This window comes from Mobula hypostoma, chromosome 15 (assembly GCF_963921235.1).
Source record: "Mobula hypostoma chromosome 15, sMobHyp1.1, whole genome shotgun sequence".
In the NCBI taxonomy this organism is placed as follows: domain Eukaryota; kingdom Metazoa; phylum Chordata; class Chondrichthyes; order Myliobatiformes; family Myliobatidae; genus Mobula; species Mobula hypostoma.
In genome coordinates, this window is record NC_086111.1 from 6,066,757 (window position 1) to 6,090,885 (window position 24,129).

Below are 24,129 nucleotides of genomic sequence, written 5' to 3' on the forward strand. Positions count from 1 at the left end.
TCATATTTGATCGAATTCATTAGAATTGTGCGGAATTAACATTCCCACGCAAGGCAGATTAATTTGATTAAGAGAATATAAGCATTTCCTAATCTCACTAAAAATTAATTTCCCTGACCTTTCTATGTTTTGAACTTGGTGCATTTATGTAGGGAAGAAATAAATCAGATAACTTTACAACAATGTCCTTCAGTGTGGATAACATGAGGGAAAACTATCAAAGAGAAAACAGGTCTTTGCAATCAATCTAAATGAAGATACAGAGCCAATTCTAGCTTCTTGGCAGTTCTTTTGGTCTGATTACCATAGGTTATGTTCTTCAATTTTTACAATATGTCATCAGTTCATATTATAAAAACAATTACTGGGATAGGCTTTGACTTTTTGAATGCATGCTTGGAGATGAGTTTTTATTTTGGTTAATCATCCTACATCTTTAAAATAGGAGCAAGTTCCTGAGAAGCCTGCTAAGCCTCCTGCATCAAAACCAAACAAGCCACGACCCAAAAATCGTTTCTCACGCTATCGCTCCAGTTCAGCACAGCGACTACGTAGACAACGACAAGCCAGCAGCCAGTCAGAGCCAGCACCAGTGGTCGCAGTGGATGAGGGAGCAGCAGGGACAGTGGTAACAGAATCCACGTCTACAGAAGGCATGCCAAGTTCAGGAGCTCCAGGAGTAGAGACCACCACAGGCACTACAGTTGTCTCCCAGCCAAACCGAACCAGTGTCAAGTATCCTAAAACTAAAAGAGTAAGTGTGCGTGTACATGTGATCTAGGTCATTTGCATTGAAGAACTTGTTGATCATTATTCAATGGTCCTGTAATTCTTGGGCAGTTTCTTAAACTATTTTTATGAATTGGGTAAATTTTAAATACATTTATAAAACCTGATGAAATGAATCAATGTATATTCAGTGTTTGGCCCTTAGGGGTTCTTGGCAGATGAGACTATCTTGAATTGAAGATAGTTGGGTTGGAGGGCCTGTTTCCATGCTGGATTTGTTTTTCTATGATTCTATGTTAGCCATTATATAAGTGTACATTACAGTTGGAACTGTGAACCACATAAGACCAGAAGATATAGGAGCAGAATTAGGCCATTTGGCCCATCGAGTCTGCTCTGCCATTTTGTCATTACTGATCCTATTTTCCTCTCAGTCCCATCTCATCCCTTCTCCCTGTATCCCTTCATGCCCTGACCAATCAAGAATTTATCAACCCTACCTAAAATGTATATATAAAGGCTTGGCCTCCACAGCTGCCTGTGGCAAAGAATTCCACAGAGTCATCATTTGGGTAAAGAAATTCCTCCTCATCTCCATTTTAAAAGGAAGCCCCTCTTTTCTGAGGCTACGTCCTCTGCTCTTAGACCCTCCCACCATAGGAAACATCCTCCACGTCCACCTTATCAAGGCCTTTCACCAGTCATTAGGTTTCAATGAGATCACCCTCATTCTCCTGACTTCCAGAGCTATCCAACGCTCTTCATATGACAAGTCATTCAATCCAGGAATAATTTTCGTGAACCTTCCTTGAATCCTCTCCTGTTTCAGCACATCCTTTCAAAGATACGGGCAGAAAACTGCTCTCAGTACTCCATGAGAGGCTTCATCAATGCTTTATAAAGTCTGGACGTTACATCTTTGCTCTTGTATTCTAGTACTACTGAAATGAATACTAATATTGCATTTGCCTTCTTCACCACAGACTCAGCCTGCAAATTAACCTTTAGACTTCAGAGAATACTGTACAAGAACTTCCAAGTCCGTTTCCGCCTCAATTTTTTGTATTTTCTCTCCATTTAGAAAATTCAACCCTTTCATTTCTTCTACTAAAGTGCATGACTATACACCTTGCAACACTATTCAATCTGCCATTTCTTTGCTCATTCTGCTAATCTATCTATCCTTTTGTAGCCCCTCTACTTCCACAAAACTACCTGCTCTCCACCTACCTTCATATCATCTGCAAACTTTGCAACAAAGCCATCAGTTCCATCATCCAAATCATTGACACGTAACATAAAAAGAATTGGCCCCAACACAGACACCTGTGGACCACCACTAGTCACCAGTAGCTAACCAGAAAAGAACCGTAGAAAACCATAGAAACTACAGCATAGAAACAGGCCTTTTGGCCCTTCTTGGCTGTGCCGAACCATTTTCTGCCTAGTCCCACTGACCTGCACACGGACCATATCCCTCCATACACCTCCCATCCATGTATCTGTCCAATTTATTCTTAAATGTTAAAAAAGAACCCGCATTTACCACCTCGTCTGGCAGCTCATTCCATACTCCCACCACTCTCTGCGTGAAGAAGTCTCCCCTAATGTTCCCTTTAAACTCCCCCCCCCCACCCTTAACCCATGTCTTCTGTTTTTTTTTTCTCCCCTTGCCTCAGTGGAAAAAGCCTGCTTGCATTCACTCTATCTATACCCATCATAATTTTATATACTTTTATCAAATCTCCCCTCATTCTTCTACGCTCCAGGGAATAAAGTCCTAACCTATTCAACCTTTCTCTGTAACTGAGTTTCTCAAGTCCCAGCAACATCCTTGTAAACCTTCTCTGCACTCTTTCAACTTTATTTATATCCTTCCTGTAATATGGTGACCAAAACTGAACACAGTACTCCAGATTCGGCCTCACCAATGCCTTATACAACCTCATCATAACATTCCAGCTCTTATACTCAATACTTTGATTAATAAAGGCCAATGTACCAAAAGCTCTCTTTACGACCCTATCTACCTGTGACGACACTTTTAGGGAATTTTGTATCTGTATTCCCAGATCCCTCTGTTCCACTGTACTCCTCAGTGCCTTACCTTTAACCCTGGATGTTCTACCTTGATTTGTCCTTCCAACATGCAATACCTCACACTTGTCTGCATTAAACTCCATCTACCATTTTTCAGCCCATTTTTCCAGCTGGTCCAAGTCCCTCTGCAGGCTCTGAAAACCTTCCTCACTGTCTGCTACACCTCCAATCTTTGTATCATCAGCAAATTTGCTGATCCAATTTACCACATTATCATCCAGATCATTGATATAGATGACAAATAACAATGGACCCAGCACTGATCCCTGTGGCACAGCACTAGTCACAGGCCTCCACTCGGAGAAGCAATTCTCTACTACCACTCTTTGGCTTCTTTCATTGAGCCAATGTCTAATCCAATTTACCACCTCTCCATGTATACCTAGCGACTGAATTTTCCTAACTAACCTCTCATGCGGGACCTTGTCAAAGGCCTTACTGAAGTCCATGTAGACAATATCCACTGCCTTCCCTTCATCCACTTTCCTGGTAACCTCCTCGAAAAACTCCAACAGATTGGTCAAACATGACCTACCACACACAAAGCCATGTTGACTCTCCCTAATAAGTCCCTAATAAAGGCTCCCTTTATTCCCATTCCTTCCCTCCTGCCAATCAGCCAATATTTTATCTATGCTAGCATCTTCCCTGTAATGCCATGGGTTCGTAGCTTGTTGAATTGAATTTACTTTACTTCTTACATCCTTTACACATAAGGAGTAAAAATCTTTACGATATGTCTCCATCTAAATGTGCAATTTATAGTAATTTGTAGTAAATAGTATGTACAACAGACGGCCAATATAGCATAGGAATACAATTGTATCAGCGTGAGTTAATCAGTCTGATGGCCTGGTGGAAGAAGCTGCCCCGCAGCTTGTTGGTCCTGGCTTTTATGCTGCGGTACCACTTCCCAGATGGTGGCAGCTAGAACAGTTTGAGGTTGGGGTTACTCGGGTTCCCAATGATCCGCTGGGCTTTTTTTTACACACCTGTCTTTTTAAATGACCTGAATAGTGGGAAGTTCGCATCTACAGATGCGCTGGGCTGTCCACACCACTCTCTGCAGAATCCTGCAATTGAGGGAATTACAGTTCCCATAGCAGCCAGTCAGGATGCTCTCAATTGTGCCCCTGTAGAAAGTCCTTAGGATCTGGGTACACATACAAAACTCCTTCAACCATCTGAGGTGAAAGAGGCGCTATTGTGCCTTTTTCACCACACAGCCGGTATGTACTGACCATGCGAAATCCTTGGTGATATGTTGCCGAAGAACTTAAAGCTGTTCCTCTCAACTACATATCTATTGATGTTGATAGGGGTTAGCCTGTCTCCATTCCTCCTGTAGTCAACAACCAGCTTCTTTGTTTTTGTGACATTGAGGGAGAGGTTGTTTTCTTGACATCACTGTGTCAGAGAGATGATTTCTTCTCTGTAGGCTGCCTCATTATTATTTGGGATTAGGCCAATCAGTGTAGTATTGTCAGCCAATTTAATTAGCAGTTTGGAGCTGTGGGTGGCGACAGAATCATGGGTAAACAGAGAGTAAAGGAGGGGGCTTAGGACACAGCCCTAGGAGGCTCCTGTGGAGGGGCAGAGGTGAGGGAGCCCACTCTTACCACCTGCCGATGATCTGACAGGAAGTCCAGAATCCAGCTGCACAAGGCAGGGTGAAGGCAGAGGTCTCTAAGCTTCTTATCAAGCCTGGAGGGAATTATGGTGTTGAATGCTGAACTGTAGTCCAAGAACAGCATTCTTGCATAAGCATCCTTCTTTTCCAGATGTGTAAGGATAGTGTGTAGGGCTGTGGCTATTGCATCATCTGTTGATCGGTTGTGTTGGTAGGTGAATTGTAGGGGGTCCAGTGTGGGTGGTAGCAAGCTGCAGATGTAGTCCTTGACCAGCCTCTCAGAGTATTTGCTTATTATTGAGGTGAGTGCAACAGGACACCAGTCATTCAGACATGTTACCTTGGTCTTTTTAGGTACAAGGACAATAGTGGATGCTTTGAAACAGGAGGGTACTCTACACTGGGAGCTGGAGAGGTTAAAAATGTCTGTAAACATGCCTGCCAGTTATGCCGTGCACATCCTGAGTACCTACGCTGGTTCCACAGCCTTGCTACTGTCCACTTGTTGGAAAGGCCTGCGTACTTCAGCCTCAGAGATGACCAAGGTGCCAGTCGCTGCAGCGGCTTGTGATATCGAACTGAGCGTAAAAACGATTTAGCAGATACTTTATACTTTATTGTCGCCAGACAATTGATACTAGAACGTACAATCATCACAGCGATATTTGATTCTGCGCTTCCTGCTCCCTGGATTACAAATATTAAATACTGAAAATATTAAGAGTAGTAAAAATTAGTAAATATTAAAAATTTAAATTATAAGTTATAAACAGAAAATAGAAAAATGGAAAGTAAGGTAGTGTAAAAAAACCAAGAGGCAGGTCCGGATATTTGGAGGGTACGGCCCAGATCCGGGTCAGGATCCGTTCAGCAGTCTTATCACAGTTGGAAAGAAGCTGTTCCCAAATCTGGCCGTACGAGTCTTCAAGCTCCTGAGCCCTCTCCTGGAGGGAAGAGGGACGAAAAGTGTGTTGGCTGGGTGGGTTGTGTCCTTGATTATCCTGGCAGCACTGCTCTGACAGCGTGTGGTGTAAAGTGAGTCCACGGACGGAAGATACAATGGGGACTTTTAAGAGCCTCTTAGATAGGCACATGGAGTTCAGAAAAATAGAGGGCTATGCACTCGGGAAATTCTAGGTAGTTTGTAGAGTAGTTTACATGGTCGGTACAAGTTTGTGGGCCGAAGGACTTGTAATGTGTTGTAGATTTCTATGTTCGAAGTTCTCATCTGGGAGAGAGGGCGTGATGTTGATGGCACCATTGCGCTTTGTTTTGAAGACTGTGATGATTTGCATACCTTGGCATAAGCTGCATGTGTTGTTAGTGGAGAGTTGTGTCTGGATCGTGTCCCTATATTATTGTTTCACTGCCTTGATGACTTTGCGTAGATCATAGCTGTATTTCTTGAGTTTCTGCTGATTACCGGCAATGTGAACACTGTCTCGCGTGATAAGTGCTGCTCGCATGGAACTGTTGATCATGGTTTGGATAGACGCCGACTGATTTTCAGGGTACAACATCCTCAACGCACTTCCGGATGAAGCTTGTGACCCCTTCCTTGAACTTGGTAGCATCCTCGTCATGAAAGATATTCTAGTTGATGTCATCAAAGCAGTTCTGTAGCATGGGGGCCGATTGGTCGGACCAACTGTGGACAGTTTTAACTATGGCCGCCTCTTGTTTCAGCTTCTGCCTGTTAAGCAGTCTCATGTGTGGCACCTTGTCAAAGGCCTTCCAAAAATCCAAGTTCGCAGCGTCAACCGATTCTCCTTTGTCTATCCTGCTTGTTATTTCTTCAAAGAGTTCTAAGATTTGTCAGGCAAGATTTTTCCTTCAGGAAACCATGCTGACTATGGCCTATTTTATCATGTGCCTCCAAGTGCCCTGAGCCCCCATCCTTAATAATTGACTTCAACGTATTCCCAATCACTGATATCAGATTAACTGGCCTCACTCACAACACGCTGGAGGAACACAGCGGGTCGGGCAGCATCCGTGGAAACAATCAGTCGACGTTTCAGGCTGGAACCCTTCGTCAGGATTGTAGAGTGTAGAGGAAAGGGGCAGAGGCCCTATAAAGAAGGTGGGAGGGAGAAGGCTGGTAGGTGCCAGGTGAAAAACCAGTCAGGGGAAAGATGAAGGGGTTGGGGAGGGGAGGCAGGGAGGTGATAGGCAGGAAAGGTGAAGAAGAAATAGGGGAAAACACAATGGGTAGTAGAAGGAGGCGGAACCATGAGGGAGGTGATAGGCAGCTGGGGGAGGGGGCAGAGTGAAATCGGGATAGAGGAAGGGAGGGGGAGGGAATTACCGGAAGTTGGAGAATTCTATGTTCATACCAAGGGGCTGGAGACTACCTAGACGGTATATGAGGTGTTGCAAGCAACCCTCCCTTCCTCTATCCCTTTCACTTTGAAGTGTGAGAGGACAGTATGCAGTAAATGGCAGGGCACTTCGGAGCACTGATATACCATGTGATCTTAAGATGCAGGTTTACAGCTTCCTGAAAGTGACAACATGCGTAGATAGGTTGGTTTTCATTATCATCATCAGGTGCCGTGCCCAGTTTGAGCTTTGACTGCCGTGGCTCAGACACTCCTGTTTCGGGTCAAGTGGATCAATTCATTAGTATTCATTTCCAGTTCTCTGGCTGCTGTCTCCATCATCATTTGTCTTTGTCTTCCTCTTGCTTTCTTCCCTTCAATCTTTCCCATAATTACCGTGCATTCTAACTCCTCTTTCCTAATCACATGTCCAATGAAGTTACATTGCCTTTTCATGATCTGATACATTATTTCTCTCTTTGTGTTTACTCTGTTCTTGACATCCTCGTTAGATATTCGTTTCGTCCATGATATTCTTTGCATCCTCCTCAAAAACCACATCTCTGCTGCTTCAATTCGTTTCTTCATGTTACTAGATATTGTCCAACATTCTGAGCCATATAACATAATTGGATAAACATAACATTTCAGTACTCTGAGACGGGTTGTCATGCCTAGTTTAGTGTTGGTCAGTATACTCTTCATTCTCGTAAAGGTCTCTTTTGCCATCCCAATTCTTCTTTTGATGTCCATGTTGCGCCTGCCATCTGATGTCACCCAGCTTCCTAAGTAGCAAAAGTTCTGTTATTGTTTTATGTCTTCCCTGTTTATTCTCAGCCTGGAGATAAGAGTCTCCTTCTTTTTGGATATCACCATACATTCTGTCTTTTTGCAATTGATAGACCCATTTTTGCACTTTCTTCAACAATTAAGTTTTGTAGTTCTTCCTCCGTACTTGCAATTAACACAGTGTCATGTGCATATTTGACATTATTGTTGTTTTCACCGCCAATTTTGATTCCCAAGATGTCTCTTTAATTTTTTGTAATATTGTTTCACTGTACACATCAAATAAATCAGGGCAGAAAACACACCCTTGTCTAACGCCTCTCTTGATTTTCATAAACTGACTCACTTATCAATTCTTACAGCAGCAGTTTGTTCCCAGTACAGATTTCTGATTAGGCAGAGGTCTTTTGAATCTAGGTCTAGAGTTTCCTGCAATATTTTGAATAACTTACTGGGCTTCACTTTACCAAATGCTTTTGTGTAGTCGATAAAACAAACAAATCTTTTTGCACTTGAATAGCTCGTTCTGATAGTATCCTTAACATCAATATTGCGTTTCTTGTACCTTTGTCTTTCACAAAACCACATTGTTCTATACCTATTTCAGCTTGTATCTTACTTTTAGCTCTTGTCATCAAAATTCTTGGTGATACGACTCATTAAACTTATGTTCCTATGTAATTCAGGTTTCTTAGGAAGAGTGATAAATACTGATTTTTTTCATCTCTTGTATTATTCCAGTCTCATAAATGTCATTGATTAAATCAGTAACTTTTTTAATTCCATAATCTTTAAGGGTGATAATTTGTTCTATTACTAATTCATAAGGACCTGCTGCCTTCCCTTCCTTCATCTTATTTATTGCTTTACGAACTTCAGATTTTAAAATACTTGGACCTTCAATGTTTTTCTTAATTTCTGGTTTTTCTCCTCGATCGTCATCAAACAATTCCTGAATATATTCAGTCCATCTGTTCACAATTTCATCTTTTTCCATGATAATGGTACCGTCCTTTGCTTTAGAGGAGCTTTTTACCAGTGATATTCTTGATTTGTTGATGTAACCTTTTTGGATCAGTAATAGGGATTCTTTCTATTTGCTCACATTCCTGGTTTAACCATTCTTTCAAAGTCTAGAAATAGAATCTGTTGAAGATGATAGCAAACATGTAGAAATGAAATTTAACTCTCTAAAGGATGCCTTGGTAGAATCAGCAAAGTCAGTGATTCCTAAAAAAGAAAAAAGCACAAAGAGTAAATGGATGACAGATGAAATCAAAACTCTAATGGAAGAAAGGAGACAAAAGAAAGCAAATCCTATAGATGGGTTGGTAAAGAAGGTAAACATGGCATGCTTGCCTTCATTGTGCGGGTGTCAGGTATAAAAGCAGGTAAGTCATATTCCATATGTACCGTATAAAGCTTTTTGTTTTGCCACATTGGAGTGTTGCATGCAGTTCATTGTATTTCAGAAAGGATGTGGAAACTTTGAAGAAGGTGCAGAAGAGGTTAATCAAGAGTGAGAGCTAGACAAATTTGGATTGTTTTCTGTGGAGTATTGGAAGCTCAGAGGCAACATGGTAGAAGTATAAAAATGATAAGAGGCATAGATAGGGTAAGTAGATACTCTTTCCCAAGATGAAAACATCAAATATTGGAGGTCAAACAGGAGGAATTCTGCAGATGCTGGAAATTCAAGCAACACACATCAAAGTTGCTGGTGAATGCAACAGGCCAGGCAGCATCTCTAGGAAGAGGTACAGTTGACGTTTCGGGCCGAGACCCTTCGTCAGGACTAGGAAATATTGGAGGGCATAGGTTTAAGGTGAGAGGCAAGGGAAGTTTCATGGAGATGTATGTGGCAAGTTTAATTGTGATGGATTGGGGCTGTATCCACTGCATTTCTGTTTGTGGACATGAATGTTGCCATAACAGGCTTTGATGCAACAGATCAAGATGCTCTCCTCTGTGCATCTCCAGAAGCTTGCCAATCTACACAATCCTCTAAGAAATTAGAGGTGCTGTTGTTGTGCCGCCTTTGTGATAACTCTTGCATGCTGGTTCCAGGACAGATCCTCTGAAATGCTAATGCCAAGGAGTTTAAAGCTACTGTCCTTCACTACCATCGTACTGTTAATAATCACCAGCTCATGGACCTCTGGCTTCTTCCTTTTATAAACCATTCATCCAGATTTTCAACCTCCCTCCTATATGCAGATTTGTCAACAACTTTGATTCGGTCAACAATAGTGGTGTCATCAGCAAACTTGCATGCAGTATTGAAGCTCTACTTTGCCACGCATTCAAAAGTATAAACTGAATAGTGCAGGTCAAGTGGTGTATTTGAATTTCCAGAATGTGCCATATATAGGGTTATTGCATAAAATAAGAGCACATCGGATTTGTAGATAATGTAGTAACATGGATATAAGGATTAGTTAACGAATGGGAAATGGTTTTGGGATAAATGTGACACTTAATCACCAGTGGAATGCCATATGGTTCATTGCTGGCTCAAAAATGTTTGCAATCTGTATTAATGACTTGGATGAAGGAACTCAATGTACTGCAGCCAGACTTGCTGCCTATTTAAATACAAATAGGTAAGCAAATTTTGAAGAGGACTCCAAGTGTGTTCAGTTAGTGAACAAAAATTGCCAGATGTTGTATAATGTAGAAAAATGCAAGGTTATCTACTTTGGAAGAAAGAATGGACAAAACAAGTTATTGTTTAAATGAAATGAGGCTGCAAAATGTAGCAGTGTAATGACATCTGCAATTTAGCATATAGGTCATTAAGAAGCAATATTGCCATTATTGCAAAGGGTAAGGAATAGAATCAGGTTTATTATCACTGGCATGTATCTTGAAATTTGTTAACTTTGCAGCAGCAGTTCAATGCAACACATAATATAGAAGAAAGAGGAAAAACAATACAATAGTAAGTAAGAAATCAATTGTAGTATGCGTACATTGAATAGATTAAAAATCATGCAAAAAACAGAAATAATATTTATTAAACAGTGAGGTAGTGTCCAAGGGTTCAATGTCCATTTAGGAATCGGATGACAGAGGGGAAGAAGCTGTTCTTAAATCACTGAGTGTGTGCCTTCACGCTCTTGTACCTCCTACCTGATGGTAACAGTGAGAAAAGGGCATGTCCTGGGTACTTTGTACGCTAGTACTCAAGATGGAGCCAACTACATTTACATTCCTCTGCAGCTTCTTTTGGTCCTGTGCAGTAGCACCCCCCCCCCCCAAAACCAAACAGTGATGCAGCCTGTCAGAATGCTCTCCACTGAACATCTATAGAAATCTTGGAGTGGATTTGTTGACACACCAAATTTAAGCTCCTAATGAAGTATAGTCACTGTCTTGCCTTCTTTATAACTGCATCAGTATGTTGGGACCAGGTTAGGTCCTTGGAGATTTTGACACCCAAGAAACTGAAACTGCTCTCTCTCTTCTCTTCTGATCCCTCTGAGGACTGGTATGTGTTCCTTCGTCTAACCCTTCCTGAAGACCCAATCAGTTCTTTCATCTTAATGATATTGAGTGCCAGGTTGTTGCTGTGACACGACACCACTCCACTAGTTGGTATATCTCACTGCTGTACACCCTCTTGTCACTATCTGAGATTCTACCAACAATGGTTGTATCATCAGCAAATTTATAGATGGTATTTGAAGTCTGCCTAGACACACAGTCATGTGTATATAGAGAGTAGAGCAGTGGGCTAAGCACATCCCACTGAGGTATGCCAGTGTTGATAATCACCAATCCACACCGGTTGTGGTCTTCTGGTTAGGAGGTCAGGGATCCAGTTGCAGAGAGAGGTACAGAGGCCCAGGTTCTGCAACTTCTCAATAAGGATTGTAGAAACGATGGTATTAAATGCTGAGCTATAGTCGATGAACAGCATCCTGACGTAGGTGTTTGTGTTGTCCAGGTGGTCTAAAGCCATGTGGAGAGCCATTGAGGTTGTGTCTGCCATTGACCTATTGCGGCGATAGGCAAATTGCAATGGGTCCAGGTCCCTGCTGAGGCAGGAGTTCAGTCTAGTCATGACCAACCTCTCAAAGCATTTCATCACTGTAGATGTGAGTGCTACCGGGTGAGAGTCATTAAGGCAGCCCACATTATTCTTCTTTGGCACTGGTATAATTATTGCCTTTTTGAAGCAAGTGGGAACTTCTGCCCGTAGCAGTGAGAGGTTGAAAATGTCCTTGAATACTCACGCCAGTTGGTTGGCATAGGTTTTCAGAGCCTCACCAGGTACTCGGAATCTTCCAACTTGTGAGGGTTCACCCGTTTTAAAGATAGCCTAGCATTGGCCTCTGAGATAGAAATCACAGGGTCATCAGGTGCAGCAGGGATCTTGACAGCTATCGTTATGTTCTTCCTTTTAAAGTGGGCATAGAAGGCGTTGAGTTCATCTGGTAGTGAAGCATAACTGTCATTCATGCTATTGTGTTTCGCTTTGTAGGAAGTAATGTCTTGCAGACCCTGCAGTGTTGCTGTGCATCTGGTGTCACCTCCAACCTTGTTCGAAATTGTCTCTTTGCCCTTGAAATAGACCTCCACAAATCATACCTGGTTTTCTGGTACAGGCCTGGGTCGCCAGACATGAATGCCACAGATCTAGCCTTCAGCAGATGATGTACCTCCTGGTTCATCCACGGTTTTTGGTTTGGGAATGTACAGTAAGTCTTTGTAGGCACACACTCATCCACACAAGTTTTAGTAAAGTCGGTAACAACTGCAGCATACTCATCCAGGTTCGAAGATGAATCCCTGAATACAGTCCAGTCCACCGATTTAAAGCAGTCCTGTAGGTGCTCCTGTGCTTCCCTTGTCCATTCCTCCTTGGTCCTCACTACGGGTACTGCAGTCTTCAGTCTCTGCCTATACTCAGGGAGTAAAGTACAGCCAGATAATCAGACTTCCCGAAGTGAGGGTTTGGAATAGTACGGTAGGCATTCTTGATGGTGGTGTAACAATATTCCAGTGTGTTGTTTCCTCTGGTATTGCAAGTGATCTGCTGATGGTAATTGCTTAGTGATTTTTTTTCAGACTGGCCTGGTTAAAATCCCCCAAAATAATGGTGAAGGCATTAGGGTGCGCTGTTTCGTGCATGTTGATCCCACTGCTCAGATCATCTAAAGCCTGATTGACACTAGCCTGAAGTGGAATGTATACTGCTACTAAAATGATTCCAGAAATCTCCCGCGGTAGGTAAAATGGACGGCACTTAACTGTGAGATATTCCAGGTCTGTTGAGCAGAATTGGGACAGCACTGGTGTATTGGTGCTCCAAAAAGAGTTGATCATATGCAATACTCCGGCTCTGGTTTTGAGAGACTCTGTAGATGCATCCTGATGGTGTATAGTAAACTCGTCAGTCTGAATCGCTGCCTCCGATACGGAAGGGGTTAACCAGGATTTCTTGAAACAAAGGACACACGCAGTCCTAACGTCCCTCTGATTCAGCACCCCAGTTCTAAGATCATCGATCTTATTCACCAGAGACTGCACGTTTGCCAACACGATAGTCGGTATTGGGAGCTTAAAACCCATTTCCTTAAACACATTTGTTTCCCTGACCTGCAGACACACTTCCTCCGTGGAATCCTATGAGGATGAATCCGTCCCAAATCAGCATTGTTTCCGTAATATAAAGAAAGGAATATAAAGAGGGCATCATCTGGTAGTGAAGCATAACTGTCATTCATGCTATTGGGTTTCGCTTTGTAGGAAGTAATATCTTGCAGACCCTGCAGTGTTGCTGTGCATCTGATGTCACCTCCAACCTTGTTCGAAATGGTCTCTTTGCCCTTGAAATAGACCTCCACAAATCATACCTGGTTTTCTGGTACAGGCCTGTGTCGCCAGACATGAATGCCACAGATCTAGCCTTCAGCAGATGATGTACCTCCTGGTTCATCCACGGTTTTTGGTTTGGGAATGTACAGTAAGTCTTTGTAAGCACACACTCATTCACACAAGTTTTAGTAAGGAATGACCCCCTCGCCCGCATCTCCTCCATTTCCCGCACTTCGGCTCTCACACCATCCTCCCACCACCACAACAGGGACAGAGTTCCCCTTGTCCTCACCTACCACCCCACCAGCCTCCGGATCCAACACATTATCCTCCACAACTTCCGCCACCTTCAACAGGACCCCACCACTAAGCACATCTTTCCCTCTCCGCCTTCCGCAAGGATCGGTCCCTCCGCGACTCCCTGGTCCACATGTCCCTTCCCACGGATCTCCCACCTGGCACTTAGCCCTGTAAGCACAAGTGCTACACCTGCCCCTACACCTCCTCTCTTGCCACCATTCAGGGCCCCACACAGTACTTTCAAGTGAGGCAACACTTCACTTGCGAGTCTGTTGGGGTCATCTATTGCATCCGGTGCTCCCGGTGCGGCCTCCTCTACATCAGTGAAACCCGATGCAGATTGGGGGACCGCTTCGTCGAGCACCTCTGCTCCGTCCGCCAAAACAGACATGATCTCCCAGTAGCCACCCACTTCAACTCTGCTTCTCACTCCCATTCAGATATGTCCATACATGGCCTCCTCTACTGCCATGATGAGGCTAAACTCAGGTTGGAGGAGCAACACCTCATATACCGTCTAAGTAGTCTCCAGCCCCTTCGTATGAACATAGAATTCTCCAACTTCTGGTAGTTCCCTCCCCCTCCCTTCCCCTATCCCTATGTCACTCTGTTCCTTCCCCCAGCTGCCTACCACCTCCCTCCTGGTTCCGCCTCCTACTACCCATTGTGTTTTCCTCTATTCTTTCTTCACCTTTCCTGCCTATCACCTCCCTGCCTCCCTTACCCACCCCTTTATCTTTCCCCTTACTGGTTTTTCACCTGGAACCTACCAGCCTTCTCCTTCCCACCCTCCTCCCACCTTCTTTATAGGGCCTCTGCCCCCTCCCTCTTCAGTCCTGATGAAGGGTTCCAGCCCGAAACATCGACCGATCTTTTCCACGGATGCTGCCCGACCTGCTGAGTTCCTCCAGCGTGTTGTGAGTGTTATAAAGAAAGGAAAGTTTTGCACATCTTTACAGGCACTGGGTAAATCACCACCTGAGTGTTGTGTGTGTTTGTTATCTGCATATTTAAGAAGAGATGTGCTTGCTTTAGAAACAGTGCAGAGAAGGTTCACTACATTCATTCCAGGGATGAAACGGTTGACACAAAGAAATGGGCCTATACATTAAAGTTCGGAATAAGACATGGTGTATTGATAAATAAAAAATTCTGCATAGGATTGACAGGGTGGGTGTTGAAAGGATCTGCTGGACATGGAAGAACACACTTTGAAGCTATTTAAGCTGGAGATGAAGATTTTGTTTTAGTGTGCTATGAATGGAATTTTCTGCCTCAGAGCTGTGGGGAAAGAGTCATCACTCGTTTTCAAGGTAGAGATTTACAGACAAGTAAAGGAAGTCAAAGGGCAAGAGGAGCTAATGTGAAATTGTGTTGAGGCCAAAATTGCATCATAATGGTCTTATAGAGTGGTGGAACTGAAATGAAGAACTGATTGATCTACCACACTTCCTCAAGTTCTTTTGGCAGTCTTATTTTGTCATATATCAATGCATACAGCTTGATGAAACAATGTAAATATATTGGGAAAAGGTCCTTTACAGTTGTAATGAATTGCTATATTTTTTTTCTAAACTTTTTGTGCTTTTTTGTTGCAGTATTTAGTGTCGGAATGGTTAAATGACAAGGTTGAGCGTTCTGACTGCCCATATGACCGCCCGTTACGCATCACAACTGATCCTACTGTATTGGCAACAACACTGAACATGTTGCCAGGTCTGAGCCATAGTCCTCATATTTGCACAACCCCTAAACACTACATTCGCTTTGGCTCCCCCTTTGCTCCTGAAAGAAGAAGACAAAGAGTTGTGTGTGATGGCAATTATGGATCTTGCAAAAAGGTAAGCATGTTCTTTATCTCTACAACAACTTGATAAATGTTGGATTTAACTTGAAAATATCAGATCATTAATCTTTAACAGTGATTAATGCTGGCATTTCCAGTATTATCTGCTATTTTCAAGCATCTTAATGGAAACCTTCTGGGCAGAGAATGCAGGTCATAATATCAAATTTGTGTTTGAACCACATGTCCAGTGTTCTAGTCTCATACTTTATCAGGGGTCAGTTTGCTGCAGTTATATTGAATACTCTTACTCAACTGCTTTCTCATAATTTTCTCCTATCATTTTTGTTTGCAAATTGTGCAAACAGAAAGTGCAACTTTCTGAAGAAACCTATTGTACTCAAACGTAGAAGATGTAGGTTCCCAAATGGAACCTACTGTTGGTGGCACTGGTGCATTACCGAGAGACCATAAAATACATTCAACAATTCAGTGAGAGCTTTGTAGAGCATCACAGTATATTACCAATTGTTGTTTCACATTTCCCATGTGTTGATTTAGTGTGAATTTGCCTCAAGTATGAACTGTGAAATCCTTTGGGGAGCTTGTATGTCTGCCTGTATTATCCCTGATGAAATTCAACAAATTGAGAAGAAACTAAGCCATGACCAAATCCAATTAATCAAGCTACGTGAAACAATTAATTCTTTTGGGAATGTCTGCTTGTATTGAAGAACCTCTCCCTCAATGTTCAAAAAACAAAAGAGCTGATTGTGGATTATAGGAGGAATGGAGACAGGCTTGCCCCGATCAACATCAATAGGACTGTAGTTGAGAGGGTGAGTTTTTTCAAGTTCCTCGGTATACACATATCCAAAGATCTCATCTTGGCTGTGTGGCAAAATAAGCACAACAGCATCTCTTCCACCTCAGGCGACTGAAGAAGTTCGGCATGAGCCCCCAAATCCTCAAGACCTTCTATAGGGGCACAATTGAGAGCATCCTGACTGGCTGTATCACCGCCTGGTATGGGAACTGCACCAACCTTGATCGCTGGGCACTGCAGAGTGGTATAGACAGCCCAGTTCATCTGTGGATGTGAATTCCCGTCCATTGAGGACGCTTGCAGCAGCATGTGCATAAAGAAGGCCTGAAAGATCATCTGGGACACCAGTTCCCCCAACCACAGACCGTTTCAGCTACTTCTGTCTGCCAAATGGTACCGCAGCATTAAAGTCAAGACCAACAGGTTATGGGACAGCTTCTTTCTACAAGCCATTATTCTTTTAAATTGACATGTCTGTACATTGCGACGGAGTTATAACGCAAAGAATTTTACTCCCTCGTTGTGGGATGGATGTAAGATTTAAATAAATTCACTGTATAGTTGAGTATAGTGGTCTGGCTTCAGACCTCTTTGCTCGTCAGCAAAAACCTAAACTGGTTAACTCATTCCGGCAGACAACTGATTTGAACTAGGAAAGTAGGTTCAATCCACACTGCTGAGGCATGGTGTCCAATTTTGATTGCTAAAATTGAATAAGATCTGTACTTTGACTGTTACTATTGTTGACTCAAATTCTGTGTTCTGCTATTTTCAATAAGCTTTTAGGTTGATCAAATTTAATCAAGCGTTTTGACTTTTGAGGAATTAGACAATTTCACTTATGCATTTCTGACCTTTTGAGAGACCTGATTTTTGTTTGTGTATACGGCATCTGATCATAATGTGTTCGGAATGTGCAATTACAAACCCAACTTCAAGAGGAGCATTATTTTTTTTCTCCTCCCCTGCAGTACGGATTTCTCACTAGATAGTGTACATCGGTTAATATTAATTTCTCTGATACATTAAATTAACAGTTAATTTGGTGCAACACACTGGAAATGCTGGAGGAATTCAGCAAGTTACGTAACATCTATGCAAATGAATAAAGAGTCGACACTTCAGGCCAAGACTGTTAATCAGGACTCCCGATGAAGGATCACGGGCCAAAACATCAATTGTTTATTCATTCATTTCTTTAGATGTTACCTGACCTGAGTACCTGCAGCATTTTGTGTGTGTGTTGCTCTAGATTTCCACAATCTGCAGAATCTCTTGTGTTCTACAGTTCATTTGATTCTGTTCTCCAGGTTCAAGGCTTAAAAGAACTTGATAATCTAATTTGTTAGTTTAGTTACTAAATCAACATGGGAGTTTTTCTCTTTAGTCTTATGATATTGAATCATCCTTATGCTATGTGTTTAATCAAGTGATATAATGGATCATTTTAAGAAATCAATTTAGGAGTAGGATTGTGAATATGATGAGGAATGAGATCCTATTGTTCTATGGGCTATAATCTTGCACAATTGACTTTTTATTTCTTGATGTTGCAAGATAAAGTGTGTAGTTGTGTCCTGAATCAATATGGCAGAGATTTGGAAATAATGAAGAAATATCTTACCTGAAGGGTGAGAATATACAAACGTTTGTAGATTTTTACTGCTATCTGGTCTATCTTATTACTGGTAATGTCACTTGAATTTTTATCACATGACCATTCCATCTGGAAAATTGTGTATTTGAATCTATTATGATGTTGAAATGGAATATTTCTTGGGAGTGGTACAGAAGATCCAAATTTATGATCCATATCTCTGAATAAGTGACTGTAGAAGTAATGCAAGTATTGTGATACTAGTTCATACTAGATTCATTGTTCATACTGCTGAAGTCCAAAATTGACTCATTATTGGTTGAAATCCAAAACTTTGCTATTATCAGGATCTAAAATTTGAGAATAGTACATTTGTCTATGGTAGATTTTTGCCAGACATTAAACTTCTTTTAAACTTATTTATAGTTCTCTATACTGCATTTTCCTCAATGATCCCTCTTTCAAACAGATGGTAGATTGGTAAAAGTAATGCAGAGTTGTGCTTGAACTATTTTGGATAATGAACTTGGTACTTTTCAGAGATGGATGAAACAGGCAATGGATGAGGCCATGGTGCAACTTCCCCTTACACCAAATATAGGACAAGAGACATCACCCATATACCACAGTAATGACAACAACAATATGCCTGAAGTACTGAATGACTCCCATACCTCAACGGGTAAGTTTAAAAAGTAGCTTTGCATTCATTATTATACAGGCCATGTGGTTACCTATTGCTTACCTATTTTGAATATACTTTTTTCTTTTGATTCAATTTTTTAATCCTTATCCAGGGCATCTCATTCCTATTTTTACTAAAATATATACAGTACTGTGCAAAACTATTAGGCGCACGTATAGCTGGGGTGCCTAAGACTTTTGCACAGTACTGTGTCAATGTGAAGCAGAGAGTGAGTTTGTTTATTTGGTGGGAGAAGAGGATGTTCAGAATGGCAAGGGTGGAGTTCTGCCAGAGGGGTATGGGACAGGTGGAAGAGAAATGGGCTGAGGGTTGGCATGGGTGCAGATACACCCAGCCCTGAGACACCAGGAAAGTTATTTCAAACAATTGGAACAGAATATGTCTCTGGTGCTTCCCGCTCCCTTCTCCTTTTCCAACCATGATTCCCTTCTCCCTGCCTCCTTCCCACCATCAGTCCACAGTAGAGATTTCTATCAGAATCAGGTTTACCATGGCTCATATATGTCATGAGTTTTCTTTCTGCTGCAGTAGTAGCAATACAATGCAATATATTAAATTACCACAGTACAGTCCAAAAGTCTTGGGCTCCCTAGCTACATAAGTCTTTGTATCCAGGACTTTTGCAAAGTTCTGTATCTTCAGCACTCTGCAGGTCCAACTCAAAATTTTGCTCACTGTCATCAAACTTTTTCTCCAGTTTCCATTCCCAAGCTCTTTCCTCAGTTCCTCCTATACCAGTCTCATTTTCCACTCTATAATCAATTAATGATTTTCTTAAAGCTTGTTTATATTGTGATAACTATTTTTAAGATGTTCATCATGTCCAGCTTGTCATCTTTTGCTTTATTTCCTAAAGCAGTATGTTGATGGGATTCCTTTATAAATGGTCAACAAAAGATCTTGTAAGCATTGTAATCACTTCATCTGTCTATTCTTTCTCATTTTCTCCTCATCAGTTGAGAAACCAATATACAGTCAGTGGCCACTTTATTAGGTACAGCTGCTTGTGCAGTGCAAATATCTAATCATGTGGCAGCAACTCTGTGCATAAAGGCATGTAGACATGGTCAAGATGTCCAGTTGTTGTTTAGACCAAATATTAGACAGGGATAGAAATGTGATCCAAGTGATTTTGACCATGGAATGTTTGTTGTGCCAGAAGGGGTGGTTTGAGTGTCTCAGAAACTGCTGGTCTCCTGGGGTTTTCAGCACAGCAGTCTCTTGAGTTTACAGAGATGGTGAAAGAAACTGAAAACATCCAGTGAGTGGCAGTTCTGTGAAAGAAAACGCCTTGATAGTGAGAGAGGTCAGAAGAGATTGGCCAGACTAGTTTAAGCTGACATAAAGGTGACAATAACTCAAATAGCCACGCATTACAATAGTGGTATATCGAAGAATATCTGACTGCACAACTCTTTGAAGTGGATGAGCTACAGCAGCAGAAGCCTACACTGGGTTTCCACGTCTGTACCTAATAAAGTGGCCATTGAGTGTATGTTATGATGGAGAAGGCAATTTAGCCCATGCAACTCTAAGCACAATAATTCACTATTTTTCCTGTAACTCTGCAACTTCCTCCTCCTCGCATACCCATCAACTTCCCTGTGACTCTTTTGCCACTTACCTAAGCCAGGGATAATGTATTGTACCTAATGTCATTGGGATGAGGTGAGAAACTGAAGCACCTTGTAAAAGCCCATGCTATCACAGTTAGAACATGAAAACTCTAAGCAAATGGGATATGAGGTCAAGATTGAACATGCATTGCTGGAATAAAACAGGAATGTAATTTCCTATAACACTTTTATTTTTATTCATTTTGTATATTTCTTCCTCCATTTCCTTTTCATGATCTGTTGATACTGTATGTACTGCAGAAAGTTTCTTCTAGTGAGAACATATGGAATCTGGCTGGCTTTGTCCTCTCTTGCTATTTTCATTGTTTTTGATGTGCACAATTACCCTTGCACCTTTCATCCTTACTGAAATGTTCTAAATGTAATTTTTATTTCATTATATTGGATTATTGCTGTTAGCATATCCACTGCTAACTTCAGAAAATACATAGAACCAATCTGTTTGGAGTCAAATAAGCTTTGTTGCATTTACTAAATATTAGTTTATTCAACACTCTGCTATTTAAAAAGAAACCTTTCTGAAAATTATTGAGGTTAAGATTGTAAGTTCCAGTCCTGATCAGAATTTGTTGCTTAGATGTTCAGTTATTCTAAACGAGGAGTAAACATGTTAATCTACATTTGTGGTATTTTGATAAGAGCATATTAAATTTTAATGAAAATGACTCAAAATAAATGAAAGATCTGAAAACAGGTGGAAAAAGCAGCTGTGCAGGAAACATTCATGTATTCTTTATGCCCTGCATCTTGACCTCAGCACCTTGTGTACAGTGTAGATGTGTGTGCTTTCTAATGGCTGTTAGATAATTTTTTTCTGTTTTGTAGAGTTGATTACTCCTCTGAAGAAACGAAAGACACGGTATCTGTCAGACGTGAGCTTGACTGATTTGACAGGACCTTGTAGTCCACTGTCAGCGCCAGCATCTGTCACGGACACTGTCATGTCAAGTCCGACGATAATGATGCCTTGCACCTTGTTTCCAGGAGAAGAGGATAAGAAAAATGGATATAATACGGTTTATTCTCCCCTTCATTCCCTTGCTGCTAGCAGATGTAATACTCCACTACAATTTGAGGTAAATAAATTTTCACTAATGAAACATGTTAATCTTTTGTTTTTCTTTCTCAATGAATAAAACTGTTCCAAAAGTGGTTTTTTGTTTTTAAAAAATTGTTTTAATTTGGATACGAATGGGCTAAATTTTATACCAACTGACCAAAAGTACACTGCACTGATTCATTATGATACCAGCAGTATTTGCCTCTTCACAGTCTAAATGCATGTGATGTTGAGATTTTATCAGCAGCAGCATTGGACAGTAGATTTCATACTACTTGTTAATTTCCTGATGTGTTTACATAAGTTGTTAGGCCTTTAAAAATAGGTCTGTAAATATAGGCTTCAGACAAATCAGGGAATGATCATCTCATTTTGTGCTGTATTTTGTAAACTTTTAAAAATAACTGATATATTTCAAATATACATCCTTCAGAATTCTGGTGGCCATGTTTCATCTTTCAGAATTCAGTTTTGTCAGGTAATACTGAACAAGTGATATAATTTCCAGGCTCCATTTTTACTGTTATTTTAAAAATGTTAATATTTGATATAACCTATAGATATAACCGGGGAGGACATACCATTTTTGTATGTAATTGAAATAGTTCTTCCCAGTGGTTATGATGGAAAGCTATTATCCTACATAACAGCAATCTCGGTCTTAAAACAATAATAGAAGTAGATGCCTTTATCAACAGTATGCTTTATAGAAATAATAATTTGGATAAATCTGATTAAAGTTACAAATTCACTTTTTGCAAATTTGTTTAAAAGTTGAATTTAACTTGTTCCTTTTCATTGATTATACAAAATAGTATTAAGTGGAACTGTAGATGTGGCACTCTTGAACCTATCCTGCATTTAAGTAGCAAAAAAAAACTGAGCATTTGCATTTATCTCTCACAATACAATATTTTTTCATTGCTTATACAAAACAGCTTACTAATCAGTCTACACAAGAGTTTCTGCAGATGCTAGAAATCTAGAACAACACAGACAAAATGCTAAAAATGGATTTTTGTGTGTTACTAATCAGTCTGCTAATCTGTAGCTGAGACACTGCAGTTTTAAGGAGGCTTTAATAGAGTTAGGGTGGAATTGGATGATTGCAGTCTGCTCTGTTGTCATGGAAACATTGCCAATAGTATAAAGAAGTAATTAAAATAAGAGAATGGGAGAAAATCATGATTTTCTTTTCCCACTGTACATTATCTTATCATGAAAATATAACTATTATAAAAATATAACCATTGGAACAGTTTTATAACACTATAATATGAACAAGAATGTCCAAGAAGTGTTTAAAGTGCAAGGCAGCATAAAGTGTACTTCTCAAAGCTTCTTTTAATATACTGTAGTAAAGCTTTTAGTAGTTTTATATTTGTACATAAATTTGCAGTCACATAATAAATAAAAGGCAGGAATCTTTTCCCTCTTCACTTGGTGAATAGTTGGCTCAAACCAATCCCGCTCCAAACTGTCAGTGTTTCTGAAAATGTATGGGGTTTAAAAAAAGGTAATGTCGAAACCTGTTGAGATTTTCTGTAACATGTTTCAAGGTCTTTCTCTAACAAGAAACTATAGCTGCTAATCCAAAACTATAACTGCTAATCCAATAGAGTCATCTATTCAACACCTGACATTTTCTCTACTACTTTCCCACTAACGATAAATACTAATTTGTTGCGTGCAAGAGAGAAGGTGCTCAAACAGCTGCAAGACCTAAAAGTACATAAGTGACCGTGCAATTTCCAACTTCACATTTCATTTACCACTTTCTTGTCCATTCTCCTAAGTCCTTCTGCATCTTACCTGTTTCCTCAACTCTACCTGTCCCTCTGCCAATCTTGGTATCATAGAAACATAGAAAACATACAGCACAATACAGGCCCTTCGTCCCACAAAGCTGTGCTGAACATGGCCCTACCTTAGAACTACTCAGGCTTTACCCATAGCTCTCTATTTTTTCTAAGCTCCATGTAGTCATCCAGGAGTCTCTTAAAAGACCCTATCATTTCCGCCTTCGCCACCGCCACCGACAGCCCATTCCACTCACCACTCCCTGCATAGAAAAAACTTAGCTGCAAACTTAGCAACAAAGCCATCTATTCCGTCATCTATGTCATTTATATACAGCATAAAAAAGAAGTGGTCCCAACACCAACCCCTGCAGAACACCACTAGTCACTGGCAGCCAACCAGAACAGGATTTCTTTATTCCCACTCGCTGCCTTCTACCAGTCAGCCAATGCTGAACCGTGTTAGTAACTTTTCTGTGATACCATGGGCTCTTAAGTTGGTAAGTAGCCTTGTCAAACATCTACTGCACCCTAACCATGGACTTTTTACTCTCCTCCCATCCGGTAGGCGCTACAGGAGCCTCCGCTCCCGCTCCAGCAGGCACAGGAAGAGCTTCTTCCCTGAGGCTGTGACCCTGCTGAACCTCACATCACAGTGCTAAGCAATATTGCACCCATATTGTACTGTCTCAGTACTTTTATATTTGTGTGCTATAGCACTTTTTATTCAGTTATTTTGTAAATAGCACTATTCTTTGCATTTCTGGTCGGATGCTAAATGCATTTCATTGGCTTTGTATCTGTACACAGCACAATGACAATAAAGTTGATAAAGTTTATCTAACCTACTGTAAATTCCTCAAAGAATTCCAACAGATTCGTCAGGCAGGATTTTCCCTGAAGGAAACCATGCTGACTTTGTCCTATCTTTTCCTGTGTCACCAAGTATTTCATCACCTCATCCTTAATAATTCATTCTAACATCTTCCCAACCACTGGGGTCAGGCTAACTGGTCTATAATTTCC

The 24,129-nt window shown here is 41.1% G+C and overlaps 1 protein-coding gene across 11 annotated transcripts in view; it reads left to right on the forward strand.

Moving 5' to 3' along the window:
* Positions 1–24,129, forward strand: part of setd5 (SET domain containing 5) — a 200,808-nt gene that overhangs the window by 126,474 nt on the left and 50,205 nt on the right. For 10 of the 11 annotated variants that reach the window (XM_063067677.1, XM_063067674.1, XM_063067675.1 and 7 more), the window contains 4 exons: positions 446–754; positions 15,291–15,533; positions 18,442–18,583; positions 21,070–21,320. In XM_063067677.1, the coding sequence (XP_062923747.1) occupies positions 446–754; positions 15,291–15,533; positions 18,442–18,583; positions 21,070–21,320 (945 nt within the window). The remainder of the gene's footprint in view (positions 1–445; positions 755–15,290; positions 15,534–18,441; positions 18,584–21,069; positions 21,321–24,129) is intronic. The other variant, XM_063067676.1, reaches the window with a different exon arrangement.